Source organism: Equus quagga, chromosome 2 (assembly GCF_021613505.1).
Source record: "Equus quagga isolate Etosha38 chromosome 2, UCLA_HA_Equagga_1.0, whole genome shotgun sequence".
Classification (NCBI taxonomy): Eukaryota; Metazoa; Chordata; class Mammalia; order Perissodactyla; family Equidae; genus Equus; species Equus quagga.
Window position 1 is genome coordinate 72034829 of NC_060268.1, and position 17947 is coordinate 72052775.

At 39.1% G+C, this 17947-nt stretch overlaps 1 protein-coding gene across 6 annotated transcripts in view; it reads left to right on the plus strand.

Moving 5' to 3' along the window:
• The window catches only part of HERC2 (HECT and RLD domain containing E3 ubiquitin protein ligase 2), a 270577-nt gene that overhangs the window by 37519 nt on the left and 215111 nt on the right, over nucleotides 1-17947 (plus strand). For all 6 annotated transcript variants that reach the window (XM_046653926.1, XM_046653932.1, XM_046653929.1 and 3 more), the window contains exon 4: nucleotides 14184-14321. In XM_046653926.1, the coding sequence (XP_046509882.1) occupies nucleotides 14184-14321 (138 nt within the window). The remainder of the gene's footprint in view (nucleotides 1-14183; nucleotides 14322-17947) is intronic.

A 17947-nucleotide genomic window follows, 5' to 3' on the forward strand; every position in this document is an offset into this window, starting at 1 on the left:
GACTTCCTCTTTGACCTGTGCATAACTTTGAAATGTGTTGTTTAATTTCCAGGTCTTCTGAGATTGTCTTGTTCTCTTTCTGTTATTGACCTCTGGTTTAATGTCATATGGCCAGAGCACATATTTAGTATGATTGATTGCAGTTCTTTTAAATTTAAGATTTGTTTTCTGACCCAAGACGTAGTCTGTCTTGGTGAATATTCAATGTGTACTTTAAAAAGAATGTATATTCTGCTGTTGTAGGGTGGCACATTGTATAAAATGTTGGTTACATCCATTTAGTTGATGATCCTCATGTTCAGTTCTTTGTTATTGCTGTTTTTTTTTGTCTCTACTTGTTCTGAGAGGGTAGTGTTGATACTTCTCATGGATTTGTCCATCTTTCCTTTCAGTTCTCATTTTGTGTGCTTTGAGGCTTCATTGCTGACTTCATAGACATGTAAGATTTGTTATGTGTGTTTGGTGAATTTATTGTTTATTATTATGTCATATTCCTCTTTATCTCTGGTAATTTTCCTTCCTCTGGAGTCTGTTTTGTCTGATATTAATATAGCCATTTCAGCTTTCTTTTGGTTAGTGTTCCTTGGTATATATTTTTTATATCCATTGACTTTTAATTTCCCTATATCATTATATTTTAAGTGAGTTTCTTAGAGACTGCACATATTTGGGTCTTTTTTTTAATCCATTTTGACACTTTGTCTTTTAATTTGTGTTTAGACTATTTACATTTAGTATATTTAATAATATGTTTGGATGTAAGACTTATCATTTCATTATTTGTTTTTTGTTTTCTCTCTTTTGTTCTTTTGTTTCCCTCACCTGCCTTCTCCTATGTATTTGAACATGTTTTTAGTATTCCATTTTAATTTCTTTATGTGATTTTTTTTGTTTTTGGAAAAGAGATTAAAATGCCAATTTTTAATGTCTATAATAAAAGTACAATTTATTTACTTTCTTTGGATCTGCTAGGTCATTTGTTTCTTTATATTAAGTCTGAATTCTGAGAGGATGTTTAGCAAATATTGAAATTTACCATTAACCCCAAGACTGATTTAGGAGACTAAATGGGACATTACTTTGTCTACAATGTAAACCAATTAAATGTAGACAACTGGTATTTCTTTCCTAAAAGTTTGGTAGAATTTACCAGTGAACCTATCTAGGCCTGGTACTTTCATTTTTGGAAGGCTATTGATTATTGATTCACTTTTTAAAATAGATACAGGCCTGTTCACATGGTCTGTTTCTCCTGTGAGTTTTGGTGGTTTGTGGTTTTCAAAGAATTGATTATCAAATATGTGGTCATAAAGTTGTTCATTATATATTTTATTATCCCTTTAACGTTGATGGGATCAGTAGCAATGATCTTTCTATCATTTCTGATATGAGTAACTTATGTCCTCTCCCTTTTTTCTTGGTCAGGCTGACTAAAGATTTATCAACTTCATTGATTTTATCAAAGAACCAGCTGTTTGCTTGATTGACTTTCTTTATCAACTTCCTGTTTTCATTTTCATTGATTTCTGTTTAAATTTTATTATATATTTCCTTCTGCTTTTTTCTGCTTTGTCTCTAGTTTCTTAAGATGGAATCTTCTATTATTTAAGATCTTTCGTCTTTTCTGTTTTATGTATTTGTTGGTATAGATTTCCCCCTGAGCTGATTTCACTGTATATCACAAATTTTGATAAGTTGTGTTTTTATTTAGTTGAAATATTTTTAAATTTTCTCTAGAACTTTTCTTCTTTGACCTGTGTATTATTTAGAAACAGTACATGGGTTGGTTAAAAGTATGTTCTTTTGTTAAAAAAATTAGTTAATTTTTTTGTTTGTTTTTTTGCTGAGGAAGATTAGCCCTGAGCTAACATCTGTTGCTAGTCTGCCTCTTTTTTCTTTTTGCTTGAGGAAGATTAGCTGTGACCTAGCATCTGTGCGAGTCTTACTCTATTTTGTATGTGGATTGCCACCACAGCATGGCTGATGAGTGGTGTGGGTCTGTGCCTGGGATCTGAACCTGCAAACCTGGGCTGCCGAAGTGGAGCACGCCGAACTTAAACACTACACCAAGGGGCCGGCCCCTAGTTAATTTTTTTTATTGAGGTAACATTGATTTATAACATTGTATAAATTTCAGGCATACATCATTATATTTTGCCTTCTGTGTAGACTACATCGTCTCCTCTGCCATAAGTCTAGTTGCCATCCATCACTGTATACATGTGTCCCTTTACCCCTTTTGCCCTCCCCTACCCCAGTCTGTTCTCTGTATCTATATGTGTGTTTGTTTATCTTCCACATATGAGCAAAATCATATGGTTTTTGTCTTTCTCCGTCTGACTAATTTTGCTTAGCTTAGTATCATCAAGGTCCAACCATGTTGTTGCAAATGGCAAGAGTTCAACTTTTTTTATGGCTGAGTAGTAGTCTGTTGTGTGTGTATGTGTGTGTGCATGTGTGTGTATACACACACATACAGCACATCTTCTTTATTCATTCACCTGTCAGTGGGCACTTGAGTCGCTTCCAAGTCTTGGCTGTTGTGAATAATGGTGCAGTGAACATAGGGATGCATACATCTTTTTGAATTATTGTTTTCATGTTCTTTGGATTAATACTCAGAAGTGGAACAGCTGGATAATATGGTAGTTCTCTTTTTTATTTTTTGAAGAATCTCCATACTGTTTTCCTTAGTTGCTGCACCAATTTACATTCCCACGAGCAAGAGAGATCCCTTTTATCCTCATCCTCTCCAGCACTTCTTATTTCTTGTCTGTTTAATAATAGCCATTCTGACAGATGTGAGGTGATATCTTATTGTAGTTTTGATATGTATTTCCCTGATAATTAGTGATGTTGAACATCTTTTCATGTACTTGTTGGCCATCTGTATATCTGTCTTGGAAAAATGTCTGTTCAGATCATCTGCCCATTTTTTGATTATTTCTTTTTGTTGTTTTTGAGTTGTTTGAGTTCTTTGTGTATTTTGGATATTAACCACTTATCAGATATGTGATTTGCAAATATCTTCTTGCAATTGGTAGTTTGTCTTTCATTTTGTTGATGGTTTCCTTTGGTGTGTAGAAGCTTTTTAGTTTGATGTAGTCCCATTTGTTCATTTTTTCTTTTGTTTCCCTTGCCTGAGAAGACATATTCAAAATGATACTGCTAAGACTGATATCAAAGAGCATACTGTCTATGTGTCCTTTTATGAGTTCTCTGGTTTCAGGTCTTATATTCAAGTCTTTAATCCATTTTGAGTTAATTTTTGTGTATGATGTAAGATAGTGGTCTAGTTTCATTCTTTTGCATGAATACCCGATACCCATTTATCCCAATACCATTTATTGAAGAGATTTTTCATTCCCCATTGAATATTCTTGACTCCTTTGTCATAAGTTTATTGTCAATGTATGTATAGGTTTCTTCATCTGCAGAATTTGGTTTTTTTTTTTTAGAGTTTCAGTCTCTTTGGTGAAGTACTCCTTATGTTTATTAATTTTATTCCAGAGCTCATCAAACTGTCTTTCTGAGTTTTCTTGTAACTGGTTGAGTTTCTTCATGAGAGCTATTTTGAATTCTCTGTCATTTAGATTTTAATCTTCTGTGACTTTAAATTTAGTTTCTAGAGAGTTGTCATTTTCTTTTTGTTCTGCCAGGTTACCTGTAGTTCTTCATGGTACTTGATGAGTTGATCCTCTGCTCGTGCATTTGTGGTAGTAGCCACCTTTATTATTTGGATAAGGCTTTGGTTACTTTGGTTCTAAGCTGCTTCTGATTGTACTTGAGAGCCTGCGCTTTCCATCCTTCACTGCCTCTGCTAGAGATGTTGTCAGTGCCTTCCCTGTGCTGCCTGTGTCTTGATGTTGGTGGTACCTTGCTGCTTATGATGTTGCTGCAGTCTCAGGTGTCACCACTGGGGTCACCAGGCTGTGAGCACTTCTCTTCCTTCCAGGGTCGCCTGAGTCTCATGTTCTTCCACTGACTCTCCACAGGCTTGCATGCTGCTGTTCTGTGCACCCCCTGCGCTGTTGCTTCCAGCTTGTCTGAGGGTCCTGGCTGTACCATGGCCAGGAGTGCTGGGTTCACAGGTATCGCTGTCACTGCTGGGGACCCGGAGACTTGTATGCCGCCTCTACTGCTGGTAGAGCTGATGTTGGAGGTGCCACCACTAGGGGCAGGGTCACTGGTTCTGCTGTGGTTCCTGAAGCCTCTGGTTGCAAGTTCCATCTGCCACTGCTGGGTGGGGAGGGGCAGAGGCTAAATAGGGAGAGATTGTTGTTGTGCTGACTTGTGAAGCCTCTGGTCTCTGGTGTGAGCCAGTGTGTTTTACAAACTGAGGTCAGTGCACCTTGCCCTAGCTGGAAAAATACAAGTTTTATATACTGTCCCTACTCTTGGAAAAACCTGGCCACTGCTGTTAGAGGGGGAGGAGGCTGGGTCACTGCCTCTGTCCTGTGTCCTGAATTCTCGGGGCATGTGCACCATCCTCCATTGTTTCTGCTCCTGCAGCTACTGTTCCTTTGGCATGAGTGCCAGTGTGATGATCCATGCCTTGGATTGCTGCTGCTGGAGGAGGGGGCGGAGTCTGCTTTTAGTTCCACTGCCTCCCAGAGGTCCAGACCACCCACCTTTAGATGTGTAAATGCGTGGATCTCTTAGGAGTCCTGTTGTGCTGTGTACGGAGTCCTTTGTTAGTCAGTGGATGTCCAATTGGTTGTAACTTAGAGGGGAGAGACAAAGGGAATAACTCACTCTGCCATGATGCTAATGTCACTCTCTGAGGCTATCTTTTTCTTTAGAGCTTATATGAGTCTCCTGGAGGCAGCATATTGTTGGCTCTTGTTTTGAAATTTGTACAGCCATCATGTGTATTTTAATTGGTGAATTCAGTCAATTTACATTTAGGTTGGTTATTGATATGTGGGAACTTAATACTGCCATTTTATCTTTTATTTTCTGATTATTCTAAGTTTCCATTGTTTCTTTTTCCTTGTGTTTCTTCTGCCATTTCAGTTTGGTGGTTTTCTTTGATGTGTTTGTCAGTTTCCTCTTTTCTTTTTGTTTTGTGACTCTGCTCTTAATTTTTGTTTTGTGCTCACCACGTGGTTTGTATAAAAGTTCTCATAGAAAAGATAGTGCTTTTCCTGCTCATAGCCTCTCATCTTCATTTGCCTCTGCAGGTTCCATCTTTTCCCTCTTTTCCTTCCATGTTTTTGTTGTCACAAATTTTCCTGTTTTGTGTTGTGACTTTGTTATCAAATTGAACCCGTTATAATTATTTTTAATGCTTTCTTTTCCTTTAACCTTCTTGTTATAATTAAGTGTATACTATCCTATTCTGATACAGATTTACAGTTTTCTGACTCTGTTTATTACCTTGCTCAAAGCTTTGCCTATCTTTGCATCTTCATTTCGGGTAGGAAGACTCCTTTCAACATTTCTTGTAAGGCAGGTCTAGTGGTGGTGAACTCCCTTAGCTTTTGTTTGTCTGGGAAAGCTTTTATTTCTCCTTTGTATCTGAAAGATAACTTTGCTGGATAGAGTATTCTTGGCTTACAGTTTTTATCTTTCATTGTTTTGAATGTAGCTTTCCACTTTCTCTTGACTTGTAGGGTTTGTATTGAGAAATCTGATAGCTTAAGGGGGGTTTCTTTGTAAGTTGTTTTCTTTTCTCCCTGGCTGCTTTTAATATTCCTTCTTTCTCATTGATTTTTGACAGATTTCTTATCACGTGTTTTGGAGAAGTTTTTTTCGCATTGGGATAATTGGGTGTTCTCTTAGCTTCATGGATTTGTATATCCATTTCCTTCTCAGGTTTGGGAAGTTCTGAACTATTACTTCTTTATATAAGCTCTCTGCTCCCTTCTCTCTCTACTCCTTCTGGGATACCCATTACCTTATGTTGCCCTTCGTAATGGAGTCAGGTAATTCTTGTAGTATTTCTTTTTTTTTTTTTAAAGATTTTATTTTTCCTTCTGCTCCCCTAAGCCTCTCAGTACATAGCTGTATGCTTTAGTTGTGGGTCTTTCTAGTTGTGGCACATGGGACACCACTTCAGTATGGCTAGACAAGTGGTGATAGGTCTGTGCCCAGTATTCGAACCGGTGAAACCCTGGGCCGCTGAAGCAGAGTGCGTGAACCCAACCACTTGGTCACGGGGCTGGCTTCTCTGTTTTTTTGTTTCTGTTTTTGTTTTTTTTTTGAGGAAGATTAGCCCTGAGCTAACATCTGCCGCCAATCCTCCTCTTTTTTCTGAAGAAGACTGGCCCTGAGCTAACGTCCATGCCCATCTTCCTCTACTTTATATGTGGGACGCCTGCCACAGCATGGCTTGCCAAGCTGTGCCATGTCTGCATCCAGGATCCGAACTGGCTAACCCTGGGCCGTCAAAGCAGAACGTGTGCACTTAACCGCTGTGCCACCGGGCTGGCTCCAACTACATGTTTTTTAAGTCTTCTCTTCTTTCAGTCATTTTTGAAATGAATGGATCGGTCATTTCTAGGTTTCTGTTTTTGAGCTTGCTCATTCTCTCTTCCATGTGACTTGCTTTATTCATTCTTCATCTCATTTATTGAATTCTTCAGCTCCAGAATTTGTTTGGTTTTTCTTTTTTTTTAGTTTCATCTCTTTGGTTAAGTATTTCTTCTGTTCAGTGATTTTATTCCTGAGCTCATTGAACTGCCTTCCTGAGTTTTCTTGTAGCTCATTGAGTTTATTCATGATAGCTATTTTGAATTCTTTGTCAATTAGATCACAGTCTTCCATGACTTTATATTTAGTTTGTGGAGAATTATTTTCTTTCTTTCTTTTTTTTTGCTGAGGAGCTAATATCTGCTGCCAGTCTTCCTCCTTTCTTTTTCTTTTGTTTGAGGAAGATTAGCCCTTACCTAACATCCATGCCAATCCCCCTCCATTTTTTGGTATGTGGGACACCCCCACAGCATGGCCAATGAGTGGAGTAGTCCATGCCCAGAACTGAACACACAAACCCAGGCTGCTGAAGTAGAGCATGTGGAACTTAACCACTTGGCCACAGGGCTGGGCCTGAGAATTGTTTCCTTTTTGATAATGCAGCTTTTTGTCATGCTTATTGAGTTATTCCTCTGCCAATGCATTTGATTTAGCAAATCTTTTTTATTTGGGTGTAGCTTTTTTTCGATTCAAACTTTTCAACTGCTTGGAAACTAGAAGCGTTTCTTTTGTTTTTCATTATTGATGCTATGGTGTTAGTTTTTGTTTTTTTCTTGTCAGAGCTGCCCTTGATTGTATTTGAGGAGCCACGTGTTCCACCCTCCACTGCCTGTATTTGAGGTGGCACTGGTACTCTTGTTGCCACCTGTGCTTGGTGGGCGTCACTGATGCCTTGCTGTTGATGGTGTTGCTGCAGTCACTGGCTTTGCTGCTGGGGGCACAGGGATGGCTGACACCTCAACTGTATCTGGGATCACCTGGGTTGGAAGCTCTGCCTGTGTGGTGCGGGGAGGGAGAGATCTGTTAACTTGTGGTCACAGGCGCTGCCATGGTTAGGATGTAGGAGTCCTGTATGCATCTCCACCACTACTAGTAGGCTCTGAGCCAAGCCTGGGTGGCCCAGGATCGTGGGTCTCCACCTCCACTGCTGCTCTGCTTCCTGTGGCTACAGGTGCCGCCATGGCTGGCTAGCTGGAATTGCATGCATGCCTCTGCTGATGCCCACTGTATTCTCAGCCACTGCAGCTGGAATCCAGAATGCTGGGCTCTGCCTCTGCTGTTCCCCCATTTAGCTTCCTTTTTGTGCTCTGATTCACTCTCCTTTGTATGTACTGATGTGTAGTTCTTTCTGGTGTCCTGGTGTGTTGTGTAATGTATCCTTTGTTGTGTTATGGATGTTTTACTTGTAGACTGAAGGGGAGAGACAGAAGGATCCTCTCACACTGCTGTGATGATGACATTTCCCTGTGATTTTTGAGTATATTTCTTTGTAATTTTTTTAATAGTTGCTGTTGGGATTACAAAATTCATACTTAAACTTTTCCATTTATTTAAAATCACTTTAATTGGAATGTAGAAACCTTACCACCTATAGATACCTTTACCCTTCTTCCTTTATATTATAGTTTCAGTATATATTACATCAACATGCTTTGAAAACCTTATTAGACAATGTTGAAATTTTTGCTGTCAATCATCAAGCTAAGTTGAAGCGAAGGGGAGAAGAATAATTTATTACATTTTCTCAGGTATATATCATTGCTATTGCTCATTCTTCATTCCTGATGTTCCAAATTTTCCTCTGGTATTGTTTTTCTTGTTTTTAAGATCTTCCTGTAGCAGCTCTATTAGAACAGGTTTGCTGACTACAAATTCTCTTAGTTTTTCTTCATTTGAGAATGATGGCTATTTTTGCTAGATACAGAATTCTAGTTGATATTGTTTTGGTACAGCATTTTAAAAATGTAGAACCTTAATTTCAAGCCTTAATTGTGGTATAAACCACAATTGGCTTTTTGATAACATGACATCAGTTTAAACCTTGGTGATGACTGAGACTTTTAGGGAGTAAGAAGGTGCCCCCTAGGAAGTGGGTTGGCACTTGACCAGGAGGGAGAGACCACAGGGTGAACTGCCTCCGCTTATAGGGGAGGTGGAAATGTCATTGAAACTCTTCTTCACGGGCCCAGTGTTCTGTATTCTGAGAAGCTGAATGAGTGCCTTGGTCACTATCAATAATGTCTGGAACTCCAAAGGGGCAAGGAATGTCCTTGTCCTTACAAAGATAAGACAAGGCCTCATATTCTGGCCTTAGTAGATGTAGAGATGTAGCACATTGATTTATATTTTGGGTATCTGTGAGGCATGAGATTCCTAGGGTTTTGTACCCTAAAAAGAGAACTCTAAGGCTGTGGCCCAAGGATTTGTGAAAATGTGCACATGGGGCCCTTTGTTGGCCAGGGCATGTAGTGCTAAGATGACTGCCAGAAGTTTGGCCAGTTGGGCTAACCCTTGGGTCGTGTCCTTTATTTGGGACATCCTGGGTAAGCAGTGAAAGCAGCAGCATTCACTGAGCTCCATCACCAATGATGGTGGTGATGCTGTCTGTAAGGTGTGTGAGCTTCCAGTGCTGTTCTGTCAGGTGATCTAAGGGGTTCTTCCAGGAGCCGAGGAGTCTGGGAGAGGGGTGACTTCTTGCACCATGGCATCTGGCAACGGACCTAGGACAGGGGAGACCACCCCCTCCTGCAGGTAGGATATGCCAGGGGCCCCAGGTTTGGTTCCATCTTATAGCTGTGCTGAGCTTGTGGGTTGTTGCTTCTGTGACCCAAAGCGTAGTGGGGAGCTAGGTATGGAGGGTCACAGGCTCAGGGTCTTTGGGAGTTTCTGTTTCCAGGGAAGCTCAGTATATGGCCAGCAATTTCCGCTCCAATGATATATAGTGCAGGGCTGAGAAGGACAGTTTCTTGCTTCTAAAGCCTCTGGACAACATGCAGTCGTCATAGGTGGTCCAGAGACTCCAAGGGGCATGAGAGGAGGTTGCAAAAGCCTCTTCAGTGGCCTCTCTTAGGGCACTAAGGGGAGTATCTGTATTAATTTCTTAGGGCTGCTGTAGCAAAGTAACACAGACTGAGTACCTTAAACAATAGAAATGTATTGTCTCACAGTTCTTGAGGCTCTAAGACTGAAATCAAGGTGTTGGCAGGGTTGTTTCCTTCTGAGGGCCATGAAAGAAGGCTCTGTTCCAGGCCTCTCTCTCTCTCGCTTGCAGATGACCATCTTCCTCCTGTCTCTTCACATTCTTTCCTCTGTGCATATCTATTTGTGTTCAAATTTCCTCTTTTTGTAAGGACACCAGTCATATTGGATTAGGGTCCACCCTGATGACCTCATCTTAGTTTGATCATCTGCAAAGACCTTATTTGCAAATAAGGTTTCATTCACAGGTACTGGAGATTAGGACTTCTAACATCTTCTGGGGACATGATTCAACTCATAACAGGTCCCATATTTGTCAAGCCAATTTGTAATTTCTAAAGACTTAATTTTAATTTATTACTCATTGTGTCAGGGTGGATGTTCACTATGGGATATCGTAGGGCAGTGAGTGCTATAACTGTAGGAATTTAGGCAAGACAATAGTTCTGCTGGTTAAGGTGAGACACACCTATTTGTCCCCTAGATTATATGTAGTAACTCCCCTAAGATTATAGGGGATACATTGTTTAAATTTAGTGGGATCTCCAGGTATAAGTGTAATTTGAGCCCCAGTATTGATTTAAATCCATGAAGGTTTGCCAATTGGTGCATTTCAGCAGATATTAAAGTTAATTCAGAACCTGTATCATAGAGGCATAAAAGCCCTTTTATCTTTTTGTTGCATAAATTCTTTCAGTAAACTTTGGAGTCCCAATTGGGTCAAATTGTGGAGTTTTGTTCCAATTTAATTTTGTTTTTCCTCCAGAGAACCTCAAATCAGTATTTGGTCAATGTTAGGGGCTGCCCACGTGGCAAAGGTTACTTTATAGGGTTTAAGTACCCTGGACTTAAGTTGGTCTTGAATTAACCTCTGCTGTTCCCTCAGCTGCCCAGCAGGTGTTTTCCCTACAACCCTGGGGATTAGGATCTTTGTTGTGATAGAGGTGTGGGCCACAGAGTGGCCCAGTAGAAGAGCACTGGGCCCAAAACCCAGAGGCTGGTGCATCAAAACCATCTTCTGTTGCAGCCTCGCCTTTTCCACACATGACAAAAAATAGTCTTTACAAAAATATCTTAAGAAAGTCGATAAACAAACAAAACAACTACAACCCAGAGTAGGCAACAAAAGCAAACACTAAGGAGGGTGAAGAAGCTGACTTCCAGAATTGCTACGTTATAATTTTGTGTGTGTGCAGTTTTCAGTCTCTCTCTCTCTTTTTATTTTATTGAGGTTAAAATAGTTTATAACATTGTAAAATTTCAGTTGTACATTATTTGTCATTCACCATATAAATGTGCCCCTTTACCCCTTATGTCCACCTCCCAACCCTCTTCCCCTCTGGTAACCACTAATCAGTTCTCTTTGTCCATGTGTTAGTTTATCTTCCACATATGAGTGAAATCATACGGTATTTCTCTTTCTGTATCTGGCTTATTTTGCTTAACGTAATACCCTCAGGGTCCATCCATGTTGCAAATGGGATGATTTTGTCTTTTATTATGGCTGAGTAGTATTCCATTGTGTATGTATACCTCAGCTTCTTTATACAGTCATTGGTCGTTGGGCACTTGGGTTGCTTCCACATCTTGGCTATTGTGAATAATGCTGCAGTGAACATAGAGGTGCATAAGTATGGTATTTCTATTTTTAATTTTCTGAGAAATCTCCTTACTGTTTTCCACAGTGGCTGCACCAGTTTGCATTCCCAACAGCAGTGTATGAGGGTTCCCTTTTTTCCACATCCTTTCCAACATTTGTTATTTCTTATCTTGGTGATTATAGCCATTCTAATGGATATAAGGTGATATCTGAATGTCCTATTTTTTTTAAAAAAGCTTTATTTACTTCTCTGTGGCCTTAATTTGTTACATTAAGAGTGGCGCTGGTATCCAAAACTACCATTGTTGTTTAGTCAGTTACATTTGCGTTGTCTTAGTAATGTTTTATCTTCTATGTCAGTGGCCCTTAATCCTGGCTGAATATTAGATGTACCTGGGAACTTAGAAATGCTACTGCCTAGGCCACATTCCAGATCAACTGAATCAAAATCTCAGACGATAGAATTCAGGCTTGAAATTAAAAATGCATGCATGCGTGCATGCGTGTGTGCGTGTGTGTGTGTGCATGTGCATGCGTGCGTGTGTATCTCCCTCACCCCATGCTTCTGGTGTACAGTTCAGGTTGAGAACCTGATTCCAACCCTGACTTTTTCTATGATTTAAGCAAATCTGCAGTGCTTAATTTAGAGGTGCTATGTGATTTTACATTTGTAATGTATAAAGATGTACACATTGCAAAAAACATCTTATTTAATTCCCAGGAGCTTGTTGGATATTTCTGTAAACACGTAAACAAGAGAGGTGCCATTAAGAACAGCTGTGGCAGGAGATTGGAAGAATGGGACACATGAAGTGTACCAGTGACGAGGACCCTTTCTTGGGCCTCAGAGAGTTGAGTTAATTACACTCCCCAGTTCCAGGCACACCAATATCCAAATCCATCTTTTTAAATGTTTTCTTTTATATTGTACAGTCACGCATCACTTAACGACGGGGACACGTTCTGAGAAATACATCATTAGGCGATTTCATTGTGTGAACATAATAGAGTGTACTTACACAAACCTAGATGGTATAGCATGCTACACATGTGGGCTATATGGTACTAATCTCATGGGACCACTGTCATATATGCGGTCTGTCATTGACTGAAACATCGTTATGTGGTGCATGGCTGTATTTGTGTATCCTTTTGTTTTTATGTCACTATAAAACATACTAGTGTTCAACATGCATGAATTTTTAATTTGTGTAAATGGAATTTGTGGTTCCTTAACCCGAGTCTGTTCCCTTTGCCATTCAGCACTGTATTTTTAAGTTGTATCCATGGCAGGTATGACTGCTGTGGCTTTCTGTCCTCTGCATCCTCCTAAATGTGACCTGTGCGAGAGCTCTGCAGGCATAACCCCTGGAGGGGATTGGAGGACGTTCCATATAACTCAGTCACACTAGATTACTGTCCAGTCTGGCTGCAGGATCTGCCCTCCTGTCAGCTGTGCCTGAAGATTTGTGTCTCGAGCCCTGTCTTTCTATCAACACTTGGCATCATTTAGTTATTGAACATATCATCGAGGGCTTACTCTCTGGCATGTGTTGTTCTTGGCACTTGGGATATATCAATGAACAAAACCAGATGAAAAAGGAAAAAAAAAATCCTATCTTGGAACTTATGTTTTAGCTTTCTAACAGTTGCCAATTTGATGAGTGTAAAGTAGTATTTTATTGTTTTAATTTATATTTTTCTAAACATGAGTTTGAGTATCTCTTCATAGCGTTAGCCATTTGGGACTCCCTCTATTGGATGTCTGATATTTTTCTATAGAATGTAGGAGTTTCTTGAATATTTGTCCCTGTTGGTTTTAGATATTTTTAGATATCCCTACTGTTTGTAATACGATGTAATCTCTTTCACACATTTAGATGTGTACTTCTAATTATGTCATTTAAAAAATTCATTTAGTAAGGGCCTTCTAGGATAGGACATGATTACACTTCAAGGTTCAGATCAGTCCTCTCTTCGCTTGATATGTATGGAGTTCCATGACATTTGTTCTTAATTGAAACTTTAAATTGTCAGTGGCCAAAAGTCATGGTTTTCAACTTTTCTTTTGTGTCCCAATGCTCCTAAATTATACTCTGTGAATGGTAGTGGCCCTGTGTAGCAGTGGTTCTCACTTGGTGGTGAAGTAGGGCAATGTATAGAGTTAAACATTTATTTATTTATTTATTTAAGATTGGCACCTGAGCTAACAACTGTTGCCAATCTTTTTTTTTTCCTTCTTTTTTTCTCCCCAAATCCCCCCAGTACATAGTTGTATATATTTTGATTGTGGGTCCTTTCAGCTGTGGCACTTGGGACACCTCACCGCCTCAGTGTGGCCTGATGAGTGGTGCCATGTCTGCGCCCAGGATCCGAACCAGTGAAACCCTGGGCCGCCGCAGCGGAGCATGCGAACTTAACCACTAGGCCATGGGGCCGGCCCCCTAAAAATTATGTTCGAATCATACTCTCATGCCATATCTTTCCTTCCCATGGACACACTGCAATTGGGTATTGTTGGATAAAAGCAATTAATGGAAAATTCAAGTAGATAAATTTCAAAGACTAACTTCTTTGTGAAATGTATTGGAGAATTGAGGGAATATTTTGGAAGACATGCTTCAAAGAAGAATTTGAGTGATATATTGACTTCTTTATTATAAGGGTCACTGGGCCATGCATTACTTAGTAAGTAATGAATTTTTTATTCATTACTTAGTAACATTCACAGTGTACCTGTTGTGGTGATGATTGATTTAATTTTTTTAAATCACCAAACATTCAGTTAATGATAAGTGTTGTAACTTAACCTTTCCATTTCTGGGAGTGACATTCATGAAGAGACTGACAAGTGGATGTTACATTTTGGAAAGCAATTTATAGATTTTTTTTTTAATTTTTAATTTTCTAGATGATGGTGTTGATACTCAAAGTGGAACAAAGAAAGAAGATTTGAATGACAAAGAGAAAAAGGATGAAGAAGAAACGCCTGCACCTGCGTATAGAGCCAAATCAATCTTAGAGAGCTGGGTGTGGGGCAAGCAACCAGGTATTGTGATCTACTGAGATTCTGGTACTTTGGAAAGCTTGATCTGGCATTCATTTTCTAGATACCACAGATGGAGGGTTTCTTTGGTCATGGAGTGTTTTTTAAATTATTTTTTATTTATTGAGTTCATAATACTTTACATTGTTGTGAAATTTCCGTTGTACGTTCTTTTTTTTTTTTTCTTTAAAGATTGGCACCTTAGCTAACATCTGTTGCCAATCATTTTTTCTTTTTCTTCTTCTTCTCCCTAAAGCCCCCCAGTACATAGTTGTATATTTTACTTGTGAGTGCCTCTGGTGGTGCCGTGTGCGACGTCACCTCAGCATGGCATGATGAGTGGTGCTATGCCCACACTCAGGATCTGAACTGGCAACACTGTGGGCCACTGGAGCTGGGTGCACGGACTTAACTACTTGGCCATGGGGCCGGCCCTTGTACATTATTTCTTGTCTGTCACCACAAAAGTGCTCCCCTTCACCCCCTTCACCCTTACCCCCTTTCCCCTGGTAACCACTGGACTGTTTTCTTTGTCTATGTGTTTGTTTATATTCCACATATGAGTGAAATCATCTGGTGTTTGTCTTTCTCAGTCTGGTTTATTTCACTTAGCATAATACCCTCCAGGTTCATCCATGTTGTTGCAAATGGGATGATTTTGTCTTTTTTAATGGCTGAGTAGTATTCCATTGTATATATACATATATATATATATACACCACATCTTCTTTATCCAATCCTTGGTCGATGGGCACTTGGATTGTTTCCATGTCTTGGCTATTGTGAAGAGTGCTGCAGTGAAATTAGGGATACATATTGTTAGTTGGGATTGTTGATTTCAAGTTGTTTGGGTAGAAACCCAGTAGTGGGATAGCTGGGTCATAAGGTATTTCTAATTTTAGTTTTTTGAGGTGTCTCCCTCCCTACTGTTTTCATAGTGGCTGCACCAGTTGCATTCCCACCAGCAGTGTATGAGGGTTCCCTTTTGTCCACAACCTCGCCAACATTTGTTGTTTTTAGTCTTAGTGATTATAGCCATTTTAACAGGTGTAAAGAGGTATCTTAGTGTAGTTTTGATTGGCATTTCCCTCATGATTAGTGATGTGGAACATCTTTTCATGTGTTTATTGGCCATCTATTTATCTTCTTTGGGAAAATATCTGTTCATATCCTCTGCCCATTTTTTGATCCAGCTGTTGGGTTTTTTGTTATTCAGTTGTGTGAGTTCTTTATATATTATGGAGATTAACCCCTTGTCAAATATATGATTTGCAAATACTTTCTCTGAATTGGTGGGCTGTCTTTTTGTTTTGATCCTAGTTTCTTTTGCCTTGCCAAAGCTCTTTAGTCTGATGAAGTCCCACTTGTTTATTTTTTCTTTTGTTTCCCTTCTCTGAGAAGACATGTATTTGAAAAGATCCTTTTAAGTTCGATGTCAAAGAGTGTACTACCTGTATTATCTTCCAGGGGTTTTATGGTTTCAGGACTTATCTTCAAGTCTTTGAACCAGTTTGAGTTTATTTTTGTGTATGGTGAGATAGTGGTCTACCATTATTGTTTTGCATGTGGCTGTCCAGTTTTCCGAACACCATTTGTTGAAGAGACTATCTTTTCTCTATTCTTTGTTCTTGGCACCTTTGTTGAAGACTAGCTGTCCGTAGATGAACGGTTTTATTTCTGGGCTTTTTAGTTCTGTTTCATTGATCTTTGTGGCTGTTTGTAGCATGCTGTTTTGATCACTATAGCTTTGTAGTACATTTTGAAGTCAGGGATTGTGATGCCTCCACCTTTGTTCTTTTTTCTCAGGATTGCTTTAGCAATCCGAGGTCTTTGGTTGCCCCATATGAATTTTAGGATTCTTAGTTCTATTTCCATGAAGAATGTCTCTGGGATTCTGATTGGGCTTGCATTGAATCTGTAGATTGCTTTGGGTAGTATGGACATTTTAACTATGTTTATTCTTCCAATCCATGTGCTTGGAATCTCTTTCCATTTCTTTTTGACATCATCTGTTTCTTTCAATAGTGTCTTATAGTTTTCATTGTATAAGTCCTTCATCTACTTGCTTAAATTTATGCCTAGATATTTTATTCTCTTTGTTGTGATTGTAAGTGGAATTGTGTTCTTGAGTTGTCTTTCTGTAAGTTTGTTATTAGAGTATAAAACTGCAAATGATTTTTGTAAGTTGATATTGTACCCTGCCACTTTACTGTAGTTGTTAATTATTTCTAATAGTTTTCTGATGGATTCTTTAGGGTTTTTTATATATAAGGTCATGTCATCTGCAAACGGCGAGAGTTTTACTCCTTCACTCCCTATTTGGATTCCTTTCTCTTGACTAATTGCTCTGGCCAAAACCTGCAGTCCTGTGTTGAATAAGAGTGGTGATAGTGGGCCTCCTTGTCTGGTTTCTGTTCTCAGAGCGATGGCATTCAGTTTTTCCCCATGGAATATATTATTGGCTGTGGGTTTGACATATATGGCCTCTATTATGTTGAGGTAACTTCCTTCTATCCCTATTCTGTTAAGAGTTTTTATCATAAATGGCTGTTGGATCTTTTCAAATGCTTTCTCTGCATCTATAGAGCTGATCATGTGGTTTTTATTTCTCATTTTGTTAACGTGTTGTATCACATTGGTTGATTGGCGGATGTTGAACCATTCCTGTGTACCTGGTATAAATCCCACTTGATGATGATGTATGATCCTTTTGACGTATTGCTGTGTTTGGGTTGCCAATATTTTGTTGAGGATTTTTGCATCTATGTTCATCAGCAATATTGCCTGGTAGTTTTCCTTTTATGTGTTGTCCTTTTCAGGCTTTGGTATCAGAGTGATGTTGGCCTTGTACAATGTGTTAGGAAGTGTTCCATCTTCCCTAATTTTTTGGAATAGCTTGAGAAGGATAGGTATTAAATCTTTCTGAAAGTTTGGTAGAATTCTCCTGGGAAGCTCTCTGGTCTTTGGCTTTTACTTTTTGGGATGCTTTTGATTACTGTTTCAATCTCTTTCCTGGTGATTGGTCTTTTTGGGTTCTCTATTTCTTCTTGATTCAGCTTTGGGATATTGTAAGAGTCTAACAATATCCATTTCTTCTGGATTATCTATTTTGTTGGCATATATCTTTTCATAGTATTCTCTTATAATCCTTTGTATTTCTCTGGCATCCGTTCTTATTTCTCCTCTTTCATTTCTAATTTTATTTAACTGAACTCTCTCTCTTTTTTTTCATTCAACGCCTGGTTAGGGATTTGTCAGTTTTGTTTGTCTTCTCAGAGAACCAGCTCTTTGTTTCAGTGATCCTTTCTACTGCCTTTTTTCTTTCAATAGCATTTATTTCTGCTCTGATTCTTATCATTGCTCTCCTTCTGCTGACTTTGAGCTTTGTTTGTTCTTTTTCTAATTCATTTAGGTGTAGTTTGAGATTGCTTATTTGGATTTTCCTGGTTTCTTAAGGTGAACCTGTAATGCGATGAATTTCCCTCCTAGTACCACTTTTGTTGCATCCTCTATGTGTTGGTATGGTATGTTTTCATTTTCATTTGTCTCCTGATATTTTTTAATTCCTCCTTTAGTTTCTTCAATGATACATTGGTTCTTCAATAGCATGTTGTTTAGTCTCAACATCT